The sequence below is a fragment of the Ranitomeya variabilis genome, chromosome 3 (assembly GCF_051348905.1).
Source record: "Ranitomeya variabilis isolate aRanVar5 chromosome 3, aRanVar5.hap1, whole genome shotgun sequence".
In the NCBI taxonomy this organism is placed as follows: Eukaryota; Metazoa; Chordata; class Amphibia; order Anura; family Dendrobatidae; genus Ranitomeya; species Ranitomeya variabilis.
This window is the reverse complement of record NC_135234.1, coordinates 316,410,220-316,424,131: the sequence shown is the minus strand read 5'-3', so window position 1 is coordinate 316,424,131 and position 13,912 is coordinate 316,410,220. Positions and strand designations below refer to the sequence as shown.

Genomic DNA, 13,912 nt, shown 5'->3' with positions numbered 1-13,912 from the left:
GGTGCTGCAGGGGGACTTCAGCATCGTTGAAGACAGTTTCAACTATGCCAAAGTCGTTCCCCTGATCGTTGGTCGCTGGAGAGAGCTGTCTGTGTCACAGCTCCCCAGCGACCACACGACTTACCAACGATCACGGCCAGGTCGTATCGCTGGCCGTGATCATTGGTAAATCGTTTAGTGACTCCAGCTTAACTGTATCTTGTAGGATGAGTTGTTATTTGCCATCTGATATTCTCCCCACAGTTCTGTATTGTTATCTCTCCACAGGGTCAGTGAATAATGTTGTTTGCTAATATGCTAATGACATGTTGACCTAGCTTGTTGAAACAATGAGACCGAGACCTTCCCCCTCCTGGCCTGTGAATGAGGAGGGAGACAAAATATCAGGGAGGTGAGACACAGAGATCAGTCAGGTGTGGAACCTTGATGTGAAGAGCATCAGAAAGAAAGAAGGGAATATGGACTGTTAAAGGTACCGTCACACTAGGCGATATCGCCAGCAATCCGTGACGTTGCAGCGACCTGGATGGCGATATCGCTGTATTTGACACGCAGCAGCGATCTGGATCCCGCTGTGAAATTGCTGGTCGCTGCTAGAAGGTCTGCACATTATTTGGTTGCTAGGTCGCCGTGTATCGCCGTGTTTGACAGCAAAAGCGACGATACCAGCGATATTTTACACTGGTAACCAGGGTAAACATCGGGTTACTAAGCGCAGGGCCGCGCTTAGTAACCCGATGTTTACCCTGGTTACCAGCGTAAAAGTTAAAAAAACAAACAGTACATACTCACCTGCGCGTCCCCCAGCCTCTGCTTCCTGACACTAAAGCGCCGGCCCTAAACTGAAAGTGAAAGCAACAGCGGTGACGTCACCGCTCTGCTGTTAGGGCCGGAGCTCAGTCAGCGTCAGGATGCAGAGGCTGGGGGACGCGCAGGTGAGCATGTACTGTTTGTTTTTTTAACTTTTACGCTGGTAACCAGGGTAAACATCGGGTTACTAAGCGCGGCCCTGCGCTTAGCAACCCGATGTTTACCCTGGTTACCCGGGGACCTCGGCATCGCTGGTCGCTGGAGAGCGGTCTGTGTGACAGCTCTCCAGCGACCACACAGCGACGCTGCAGCGATCGGCATTGCTGTCGCTATCGCTGCAGCGTCGCTTAGTGTGACGGTACCTTTAGGTACCGTCACACTCAGCAACGCTGCAGCGATACAGACAACGATCCGACCTAAACTAGATCGCTGGAGCGTCGCGGTTTAGGTCGCTGTAGAGACGTCAAACACAGCAACTCCAGAACGATGCTGGAGCAATCCAGTGACGTAACGGCGACTCACTTATCGTTCTCGCTGGTTGTTAGCTCCATGTCAAACAGCTGGAGTGTACCGATCCGACACATTGCAGCATAGCCAGATAGGCGTGTTTCTCCACAGGGAGACACCCAGGATGTGACGTCCCGGAATATAAACCACGACTCTACAGCGATTCAGTTGTTCCATATTTTTTGAGAGCTGCGTCTTCACATTCTGCCTTTCCAGCGTCCTGTCCGGAACGACCCTCCGCCAGCTATGATCCTCTTCTCCCGGGAGCGTTCTGTCCGGAACGCCATACTCAGTATACTGCAGGCGTCTTCATCGGTTCTTTTCTTGCTCATCAACGGTATGAAATATCTTTGAATTGTTGTTTGTTTCTTCTGTGTATAGTTATGGCTATGCAGCAATGCTTATCTATGTACTAGGTAAAATTATGTATAAAACATCTCTGGCAGCCATCTTGTGCATCTGGCAAGCGGACGCACAAGATGGAGGCACTTTAGGATGCGGTTAGCAAACTCTTTTGCGCTGGCTGCTATTTTGTGCGCACACTATATGGAAAGGTAAACCAACTCTTTTGTGTCTGCCTTGGCTTGACTGGTCCTGGCCTGCTCCGCTAGTTAATTAAATCAGCACACAACATAACGGTAATATAAAACTTTTTTTTTGGAACAACTATAAAACAAAACAAAAAAAGGAAACACAAATCAAATCCTCCCACGGCGGTGGGCCAACAGGTGTCGCAGCATACGACCCTGCTGCTTAACTTGCTGGGTCATGTGTGTCGCGGCCTCCAGCAGGCGCGCTGCTGTCCTCTCCAGCCGCTTCTGCTTGGTCAGCAGCTCTCTCACGGTGGGCGATTCTGTGGATAGAAGAGGTCGGAGAACGGACGGTGATTACGCTGCAAATACGGCATGTGTGAACATACCCTGAGATTTACTACACACTCAATTTGGTCCTGTCCCAGAGGGCGAGAACGTTTTTTTTTTTCTCGCTGTTAAATGTGACATCCCACCGATAACCCCTCCCACTGTCTGTATACTTACGGAGAAGGGATGCCGGTTGCTCATCCCTGGAAGAAGCGGAAGAGCTGCTGACCTCCCAACCCCTTGCTCGGGCCACAGCTGCTGCAGCTAAAAGGAAGCAAATACATATGTGGTTAACAATTGAACACGCTGTGGGGAACCGCTCGCAGTTTTGGTCACTTACGAATGCTCGCCTCTGGGGAGAATACCGCCGACCCGGAGGAAGAAGACGAGTGGCGGAAGGGCGGTGTTGTTGCTTGTGGAGGGGTGCTACTGCGCCTGGTCCTTACTGCGTCTGTAATGTATACAATATTTCAGCTCCCCTCTAATGTACCGTATGCAGTAATAAAATTGCAATGAATGATCGTTAACATACGTGATGGCCCGGGCTGTGGGCTGCCGCTGGTGGCGGATGAAGTGCTGCTGGCTGGTGCCTGTTGCCGGCGCCGTCTCTCTACACAAACATTAAAGAGCCGCAATGTTTAGACACCAAAAGTACAGGGCTCCAGACTAACAAAAAATACCTAGGCGCCATTGGCGGCAAAAGTTAGGAGCCAAATGAAATTTTGAGTCGCCAAATGTACGTACATATATAGAAAATAGAGATCACTCTTCCCAGTGATGCTATACTCTGCATTGTCTGGGGGCTCTGGTGTTCAATGCTCTGCGTGGGCTGGGACACGTATTATTGCATCACTAGGAAGCGCCTCCTGATTCCCCCCTCCCGGCAGCGCGTGCAGGGTTGCCAACCTCCTCCTAAATGTTTTCTGGACAATCTAGATAAAAATTGCGGATATCCCAAAATTTTATATGTTGGTGGAGATTCTGGAAACCCTGACCTGACCATTTTTCACGGACACCGCATTTTCCTCTCGGACAATACGGACATGAGGAAAAAGTGGCATGTTTTTCCGCGAATTCCAGGACAAGTTGGCAACCACGAGCGCGAGTCTCCCGATTCCCCCCTCCCGGCAGCGTGCGTCTCCCGATTCCCCCATACTGGTTCTTGCCATGACTTGTCTCCGCCCGCAACTCTGCCAGAAGCTGTGGGGTCTTGTAGCGGAGGTCAGCCCACTTTTTTCGCAGCTGCAGCGCACTGCGGCGGATGCCGAACCTCCTCTCCATCATGTGCCCAATGCGGCGCAGCACCTTCTGCTTGTGGAGGTTCGGGTGGGCAGGTCCACTCTCCAGGCCCTCATAGTCCAGGGCATACATTTGGCTCACAAAAAATTTGAGCTCGGTCTGCCCCAGAGGAGCAGAACGTTTTCTCGCCGCCATTTTCCCTGGAAAGATGCTGAACCGCCTAACCACGCCCATAGGAGGGCCTTGACACAGGCGTGATGCCACGCGATCCGCATTGCTATAGCGTCTCCGTTTATGCACAGCGTCGCGGTTGTGGCGCCGGTATACACAGCGTCGCAGTTGTGGCGCCGGCTCCAGAAATCACTCTTTGGCGTTCCCGGTTTCAAGCCGCAGCGCTCATCGTCCTGGTTTCAGCAGCTTGTACAGTGATTTTAGGGTACGTTCACACATTGCAACTCAGCTGCATACTTTACGTCTGTATCTTTGCAGCGTATATGCTGCATAAATTCACATGCTGCTTATGAAAAATATGCACCTGCGTAAAGATACACAGCGTATTTTCGTATGCAGTGTGTGAACTACTGTTATTAGCAAAAAAAGGGTGTCTATGGGGAACGGCAGTTGCGTCAACGCTGCTTATTAGCCCTGCATATTTAACGTACATAAAATATGCGGCAACTACGCGATGTGTGAACACTACCTTACAGTATTGGATGTCGTGTGTCAGTTTAGCAAATCATAAGTACTAATTCTTTGTTTTGGGTTTTTCAGGTTGCCATGTCTATTACAGATGTACCTGTGATTGTAGCGGCTGCGTTGTTCGTAGAAGCTCACCGCCAGCTGGAGGCTCATGCGCGGAACACTCGTACTAAGCAACAGCGCCGCATGTGGACCAGACAGTGGCTGCAGAAGAGGAATCAATTGTCCCATATGGGCCTAATAAGGGAACTGCAGGAGAACAAGCCGCATGATTTCAGGAACTACCTGCGAATGTCGGAGGATTCCTTTAATGTGCTACTTGCTGCTGTGGAACCTTCTATCAGGCGGCAAAATACCAGGATGCGAGCTGCTGTCCCTGTGGATGAGAGACTGGCTGTCATGCTGCGGTTCCTGGCGACTGGCAGGTCTATGCAAGACTTGCATTACTGCGCAGCTATTTCCCGATCCCTGCTCAGCGTCATCATCCCAGAGACATGTAATGCAATCGTCTCAGCTTTACACCGCACTTACATGCCTTTCCCGGAGACTCAGGCTGATTGGAAACAGATTTCCCATGGATTTCAGCAGCAATGGCAGTTCCCAAATTGCGGTGGGGCCTTGGATGGGAAACATGTCCGCATCACCCAACCACCACACTCTGGCTCATTTTTCTACAATTACAAGGGTTATTTCAGCGTTATTCTCATGGCCCTCGTTAATGCAAACTATGAATTTATAAGTGTGGCTGTAGGGATCAACGGGAGAGTATCCGATGGCGGAGTTTTGGAGCACACCGATTTAGGGGACCGCTTGAAAGAACACAAACTGGCCTTGCCGCCCAACAGCAACACTACTGAAAACATGAACTTTGTGTTTGTCGGAGATAAGGCGTTCCCACTGAATCCCAACCTTCTGAAGCCCTTCTCCCAGAAAACTCTGACACCGGAGCGACGCATTTTTAATTACAGACTTTCCAGAGCTCGACGCGTTGTGGAGAATGCTTTTGGTATTATGGCAAACAGATTTCGGGTTTTCCACACTGCACTCAACATGAAACTCTCGTCTATTGACTCTGTGGTGCTTGACTGTTGCGTCCTGCACAACTTTCTACGCCGCCGTGATGCCAGTGCATACAGCCCTCCACAATATATTGACTCTGTTGACCCTGCAAACGGAGATGTAACCCAGGGCGAATGGCGTCTAGACGAGCACAGGGTTTCAGGCTTGGAAAGTCTTGGATCTGGAAGGAACTCTGATGATGCGACGATTTGCAGGGAGAAGTACTGTGACTTTTTCAATGGGCCAGGGGATGTCCCATGGCAGCATCTCCAGCAGTAGCGCAACTGTTGCCATTTCCTTGTACCATGTATTATGGAATACATTTTTTAGGGTTGATGTGCTCTCGTGTACCATTTTGTTGATGACCCATGCAATTCCTTTTTCTGTCTCAATGTCTACATAAATATATCTATCTATGCACATACTCTAGTTCTGTATCAAACATATGAATCCTGGGAGTCCGCAGCATCCTCTGCCCTAGCGCTTTCCTGATATATATATATATATATATATATATATATATATATATAATATATTCACTTATACATTATGTGACTATGTAAACAATAAATCGAAAGATAAGAGACCATGTGAAGCTTATAAAGTTTATTAACATATTACAACAGTAACTAGTGTAAAATGTGGCCCACAAAGCTAATGGTTAATGAAGAACAAAAAAAAAACGGCAGTGTGAACACATAAAGTGCTTATGAAACAGAAGTCTCTATCGTTTTCAAGCCAAGAACCCTACAGATGTTGATAGTAGGTGTCCATCTCGCTGTACTGGTGTGTGGGCGTAGAAGGTCCTTGTGAAAAGTCACCAAAAGAAGGGGGTGGAGGTGGTGTCCGGAACTGCAAATGATGTGGGGCCGGCCTGTGGACAGGAGTGCTGTGCATGGGCCCTTGCTGGTGTCCCCAATAAAACTGGCCACTGGGCTGACTGTCGCTGCTGGTAAACGTTGATGTCTCAGTCAGTTTGCCTGCGGCTGCTGCGTTCAAAACCTCGAACATGACCCTCTCCGCGTGCGTTCGCTGGGTAATGTCAATCTGTTTAACCATTCCGCAAAGAAGGATGGGAATCCGGTGAGCTGGGTTGTGGCATGCTGGTTCATAATGTTGTTGGCCAGTGCCAGTAGATCCACAGGTGTGCCCGCAGTCGCCTTTCTTTTGCGAGATGGGCGCTGTGGACGTGTCTGCTCCTCAACACACGAGCTTATGGAGGACTGAGGGGTCTCGTCATCGTTGCCTTCCGGTGTTTGGAGCTGTTGAGGAGGCACCTGCGAGTACAGGAAAAGAAAAAAAGAAAAAAAAGTCAATAACATACAAAGAAATCTGCCCTAGAGAGCCCCCACCTCCCCAACACCTCTATGCCCGTTCGTGGGAAGCTATGAGGAACAGTTATCTAGGTAGCAAACCACAGGGGTTACAGAGCTTACAGAGCTGGGCTGAACTACTTTGGCCGGCTATACTGTACGAATGTGCAGAAGACACAAAATTTAAATTTATGTTAGACTTTTGAAATAAGACAGCATTTAAAGGAAGGGAAGGACTGTTTGGACATACTTATCTGAACAGGAAGTGGCAACTGTTATTATCTGGTGGATTAAACATGAAAAACGTGAATTATTATTGGAAACCGTGCAGTCTCAAACATACAAGACACACGGCATGCTACAAGCAGGGAAGCTAGGGGGTACTTACATGCTCGTCAGGAGACTCGGGCAGGATATCTTCAGCAGATGGCGCACAAAGGCTTGTCACGGTCTGGCACGGGCGAGGGATTTCCTGGTCCCGAGTGAACGCCAGCAGGTCATAGTACCACAACTTGGGCACATAGACGTCGTCGGTTCCGGCCCCAGACATCATGGACTTTTCCACCTTGTTCACTTCTTTTTTGTACACTGTGTGGAGAGCCTGGATCTTCTTCAGCACAATGTTTTCATCCACCGTCTCAGTGGGATGATGCTGCTTGTAGAGGTCCACCAGTTTCTTGTACGCAGCTTTCTTCTTGTAGCGGTTGCTGTAATCCACAGACTTGATCTTCCACAAGCAGGGCAGGGAGCGGTACATGTCGATGAGTGCCCAAACAAACTCCTGGTCATTGGCAGACATCTGAAAGAAAGAAATAGTTAAGTTACAGTTTTGAGTTATATATTACAAAAATATATCCTGTGCGGGGCCACCACCGTATCATGGTGGCCCAGAGCCATGTGCTTAATCTGATGGCAGCCATTTTGTGGGTGGGCCGTGTGCTTTTTTCCTATTGTTAGCAGCCATTTTGTGGATGGGCTGTGTGCTTTCCTATTGTTAGCAGCCATTTTGTGGATGGGCCGTGTGCTTTCCTATTGTTAGCAGCCATTTTGTGGATGGGCCGTGTGCTTTCCTATTGTTAGCAGCCATTTTGTGGATGGGCCGTGTGCTTTCCTATTGTTAGCAGCCATTTTGTGGATGGGCCGTGTGCTTTCCTATTGTTAGCAGCCATTTTGTGGATGGGCCGTGTGCTTTCCTATTGTTAGCAGCCATTTTGTGGATGGAAAAAGTGTTAATTGTAATGGTGGCTATTTTGTGGATGGTAAATGTAAATTTGGCGGTGGCCATTTTGTTGGTGAACATCTTAAGGCTACACACCACATCACCAAATCCTTGTTACCCAGTAATGACCACTAACGGGCAATACTACAGCGCAAAAGCGTATTTGTTTTCAAACTTGCAAGCTCAAACAGATCGCTGCAGAGATGTAGTATACATCACTCAACAATACACTTTCCATAAAGCGAAAGCTCAAAATGGCTGCCAGCCAGCGTAAAAAAATATTTGTTTACCTTTCCATATAGTGAAAGCTCAAAATGGCTGCCAGCCAGCGCAAAAGCGTATTTGTTAATCGTTCCATAAATCGAAAGCTCAAAATGGCTGCCAGCCAGCCCAAAAGCGTATTTGTTAACCTTTCCATAAAGCAAAAGCTCAAAATGGCTGCCAGCCAGCCAGCCCAAAAGCGTATTTGTTTACCTTTCCATAAAGCAAAAGCTCAAAATGGCTGCCAGCCAGCGCAAAAGCGTATTTGTTAACAAACTTGCAAGCTCAAACAGATCTCTGCAGAGCTGTAGTATACATCACTCTACAATACACATAAATTAGCATTGCTGCATGGCAGATGAAACAAACAGCACAAAGATATTACTTACCGTTGATAAGCTGAAAGAGATCGAGAACGAAGACGATGCAGAGTTCTGGATTTCCAAACAGGACGCTCACGTGAGGCTCGTAGGTGGCGGAGGAAGCACAAGTGATTGCAAAGGAGTAGAGTCGCCGTTTATATTTCGGAACGCAGCTACAGATGATCCCGCTGTGGCCTATCAGCGTTCACAGGTAGACGCCCAGCTACCATTGTTCCTGCTGCAAGTTCCCTCCCAGGCCGTCGCGGCTGAGGGCGTCTCCTTTTGTAATGTAACACGCCTACCTGGCTAGAAGGAGACGCTGCGACGCCCCCTATGCTCGTTGCTGGCGTCGTTGCTTTTGATGTCAAACATGACGATACACGCCGACCTGATGACGAAATAAAGTTCTGGACTTCTAGCTCCGACCAGCGATGGCACAGCGGGATCCAGATCGCTGCTGCGTGTCAAACACAACGAGATCGCTATCCAGGACGCTGCAACGTCATGGATCGTTGTCGTTCTTGTTGCAAAGTTGCTGAGTGTGAAGGTACCTTTATCCTCTGTGCTGGATTGTTGGACTTTTATTCTGTAACGGAACTGAATTCGTGTTCTGGAATATTTAATCCTTTGTGTGATGGATCGTATATATGGACCTTTCGTGTTTTGCCTAAATAAAGGTCTTGGAATTGTTCACTATTCTCTTGCTCTGTTGATTGTGTGATACCAGAGAAGGAACCCGTGACATGGGGTAATAAGGGGTTAATGTCACCTTGCTATTGTAAGGTGACATTAAGCCGGGTTACTAATGGAGAGGCGTCAATGAGACGCCTATCCATTATTAATCCTTTAGTAGTGAAAGAGTTAAAAAAAAGACACATCCATAAAAAGTATTTTAATATTCTTAATTTAACCATATTTACCATACTTCAGCGCCTGCAAAAAACGTAAAATAATAAACAGTATACTACCTATCCGCCGTAGTCCAATTAATAACGAGTGTCCCACGACGATCTCCCCTATAGAACAGTGATGTCACTGCTCTATAAGACCTTCAGTGACACACTGACAGGAGACAATGGCTCCTTCAGTGCATCACTGATGTTACTATAGATCAAAGTCTCACTTTATGGTAATTGCTGCATGGGAAAATTTCTCACACAGCAATGCCAAAAGTGAGACTAGGGACTATTTTCTCACAGGGGCGTAGGAATACATTGTGAGGAATACATTGTGGAAGGATACCTTCCATCATTGTATTCCTGGAGCCCCTGGAGAGCGGTCACATCAGCTGATGCTGCTGTTCTCCACGGGAGATCATCAAGGGACACTCATTTTAATTGGATTTCTGCGGATCAGGGAGTATAGTGTTTATTATTTTAATATTTTTTTTACAGGTGACACTGGCTTCGGGGATCAAAGTGACAAGTGATGGTGAGTATGTACTCTATGTTATATGTACTGTATGTCTATATGTATGTTGTATGTATGTACTGTATGTATGTACTGCATGTGGCATGCTGCATGTCGTCACATGTTGCATGTCGCATGCTGCATGTCGTCACATGCTGCATGTCGCATGCTGCATGTCGCCGCATGTTGTCACATGTTGCCGCATGTTGCATGTCGTCGCATGGTACATGCTGCATGGTGTCACATGCTGCATGTCGCATGCTGCATGTTGTCACATGTTGCATGTTGTCACATGTCGCATGTTGTCACATGTCGCATGTTGTCGCATGGTGCATGTCACATGCTGTTGCATGTCACATGCTGCAAGTTGTCGCATGTTGTCACCTGCTGCATGTCGCATGTTGCCGCATGTTGTCACATGTCGCATGCCGCATGCTGTCGCATGGTGCATGTCGTCACATGTCGCATGTTGTGACATGTCGCATGTCTCATGTTGCACATCGCATGTTGTTGCATGTCGCCGCATGTTGTCACATGTCGCATGCTGCATGTCGTCGCATGGTGCATGTCACATCTAACATGTCGCATGTCTGTAATGTATGTTGTATGCATGTATGCACTGTATATGTGTATGTGGTTTTTTTTTACACTCAACACATTAGCCGGATGATGGGACTACTACTGTCCCATCATTGGCTAATGTGTCACTCACTGCCACTGTAGCAGGCATAGCCCGATGGGACTTGTAGTCCCATCGGACGATGCCTGCACACAGAGACACACACCAATGACCCCACCGCACAGCCCCGCAGACCCCCCGCCCGCACACTCCAGCACTTTCAGCAGATTCACCGCGCAGGCCCCAACCCCCCGCCGCCACACAGGCCGCCGTCGCCACCGCACTGGCCGCCGACGCCACCGCACTGGCCACCGCCGCCGTGACTGCACCGGCCACACATCTCAGCCCGCCCCCAGCACAGCCCCGCAGACAGCCCCCAGCCCAGTCACTCTTGAGTGACTGCTGTCTGTGGAGGCTGGGTCACGCCTGTTGCTGACGTCACGTCAATTTCCAGAGTCTGGAAATTGACGTGATGTAGGCAGAAATTAGTGGCGGCTGCAGCTTGGGGGTCACGTGACCCGGACTCAGCCGCCGCCATAGCGCCGCTCACAGGCGAAAACGACAACAGAAGGTATTTATAAAATTCATTAGGGGCCCCGGGGGGATACATTGAGGGGTTAACTGAAAGTAGTGGATAATCCCTTTAAGCCAGCAGACAAAGGAGGTACCATCATAGTGATGGATAAAACACTCTACAAGCCCGAGGTACACAGACAACTTGATGACACCACAACCTATACAAAACTGCCATACAATCCTACAGGTTACACTCTGACCCTTATTCAGAAGACACTTGTAAGATTCCAAACTATAGGTGTACTCAATACCAAAACATGTGAATTTTTGACAAATAAACACCATGCCATAGTGGCATCATCCAATTCGATTCTAGCTCCCATCTCTATATACCTAGAGAAAATTCTAACACCATTGATTAAGAACACAACATCTTTCTCCTTGACACAGGAGCATTCCTTACCACCATTCGCAGCATCAGCTCTATACCAGCCGCCACCATCCTCATTTCCTTTGATGTTAAGGACCTATATAGGTCCACACCCCACACTAACGGCATAGAATCCACCCGTCGCCTCCTATCCTCTTCCAACATGGACCCTACCCTCATTGATCTGTGTTGTGACCTTCTCTCTATTGTGCTCACTAGGAACTTTTTTCTATTTGAAGATACATATTATCTCTAAACAAAAGACACAGCCATGCGCTCAAATGTTGCGCCCCCTTACGCAAATGCCTATATGGCTCAATATGAGGACACCCTCATTTACACAAACGACCTTTTCCGCACCCATGTCATAGCGTGGAAAAGATACATAGATGATATCTTCTGTATTTGGCATTCCATCCCTAGAAAATTTCTTCCTCTTTTTCAAAACCTCCTGGCCAGGACTAGATTTCACTATGACGCACGACCCAAACCAGATTAGTTTTCTGGATACTCTGGTAATTAAGGATCACCTAGGTAATCTATCAACTGATTTATACTCAAAACCCACGAACCGGAACAGTTTGCTACACTATGACAGCTTTCATCCTACCAGAATGAAAAACTTTATACCGAATTCACAAATGAAAAGTTACCAGAATAGTCTCCAGCCCCCTGTTACAACAACAAAGAATTGGGGAAATGCAATCCAAATTCCTCTCCAGGGGTTATCCCCCACACACCTTGAACACAACCAATGATCCCATCAGTAGGCAACACAATACCACGAGTCATCGCATTCCATTCGTATATCATTATCATCTCTCAGCCTATATCATCCACAGAACTATGTGTAAATATTGGCACATTTTAGAGCTCACCCCACCATTGAAGACTTCAAAAATCCTTTTTAACCATGCTTCAGACGAGCACGGAATATATGTAACTAGTGTTGAGCATTCCGATACCGCAAGTATCGGGTATCGGCCGATACTTGCGGGTATCGGAATTCCGATACCGAGATCCGATACTTTTGTGGTATCGGTATCGAAACATTAATGTGTAAAATTAAGAATTAAAATAAAAAATATTGCTATACTCACCTCTCCGACGCAGCCTGGACCTCACCGAGGGAACCGGCAGCGTTCTTTGCTTAAAATGCGTGCTTTTACTTCCTTCCGTGACGTCACGGCTTGTGATTGATCGCGTGCCGCCCATGTGGCCGTGACGCGACCAATCACAGCAAGCCGTGACGTAATTTTCAGGTCCTCAATGCCTAATTCTAGGCATTCAGGAATTTAAAATTACGTTCCGGCTTGTGATTGGTCGCGTCGCGGTCACATGGGCGACGCGACCAATCACAAGCCGTGACGTCACGGGAGGCAGGAGACGCGCGCATTTTTAAAATTACGTCACGGCTTGTGATTGGTTGCGTGCCGCCCATGTGACTGCGACGCGACCAATCACAGCAAGCCGTGACGTAATTTCAGGTCCTCAATGCAGAAATAGGCATCAGGACCTGAAATTACGTCACGGCTTGCTGTGATTGGTCGCGTCGCGGTCACATGGGCGGCACGCAACCAATCACAAGCCGTGACGTAATTTTAAAAATGCGCGCGTCTCCTGCCTCCCGTGACGCCACGGCTTGTGATTGGTCGCGTCGCCCATGTGACCGCGACGCGACCAATCACAAGCCGGAACGTAATTTTAAATTCCTGAATGCCTAGAATTAGGCATTGAGGACCTGAAAATTACGTCACGGCTTGCTGTGATTGGTCGCGTCGCGGCCACATGGGCGGCACGCGACCAATCACAAGCCGTGACGTCACGGAAGGAAGTAAAAGCGCGCATTTTAAGCAAAGAACGCTGCCGGTTCCCTCGGTGAGGTCCAGGCTGCGTCGGACAGGTGAGTATATCAATATTTTTTATTTTAATTCTTTATTTTACACATTAATATGGATCCCAGGGCCTGAAGGAGAGTTTCCTCTCCTTCAGACCCTGGGAACCATCAGGGATACTGTCCGATACTTGAGTCCGATTGACTTGTATTGGTATCGGGTATCTGTATCGGATTAGATCCGATACTTTGCCGGTATCGGCCGATACTTTCCGATACCGATACTTTCAAGTATCGGACGGTATCGCTCAACACTATATGTAACACATTAGTCAGAGCCGACATCGGCCCTAATCGTACATCCACCACCACACGTTTCCTGCACAACCTAAAAATGGGCACATTCCCCTGTCTCAACTGCAATCAATGCAACAATGTTCTCAAAGGGGATACTATCTATCACCCACATACAGGCAAGCAGTATAACATAAAAAAATTCTGTGAACTGTGACTCAAATTTGATTAAGTGCCCCTGTGGTCTTCTGTATGTGGGTGAGACCATCCAATCAATCAAAGACAGAATCTCGAAGCATAAATCCACCATCAGGTGCAAGAATCTACTACTCCCCATCATACATGACTTTATTTCCAGAGGCCACAACCTGTCACAGCTAAGGTTTCAAATAATTGAACACGTTTCACCTCCCCGCAGAGGGGGGGGACCGTATCACAATACTGAAACGAAGGGAAGCGTTCTGGATCCATGAGTTAAAT

The 13,912-nt window shown here is 48.0% G+C and overlaps 1 protein-coding gene across 1 annotated transcript; it reads right to left on the bottom strand.

Moving 5' to 3' along the window:
* Positions 1 to 6,126: 6,126 nt before the first annotated feature.
* Positions 6,127 to 11,382, bottom strand: LOC143817683 (uncharacterized). Its single transcript, XM_077299175.1, has 3 exons — positions 11,338 to 11,382; positions 6,876 to 7,286; positions 6,127 to 6,769 (listed from the first exon to the last, which is right to left on the bottom strand). Exons 1-3 carry the CDS (start codon positions 11,380 to 11,382, stop codon positions 6,707 to 6,709), a joined length of 519 nt encoding a protein of 172 aa, XP_077155290.1. The 3' UTR covers positions 6,127 to 6,706.
* Positions 11,383 to 13,912: the final 2,530 nt, after the last annotated feature.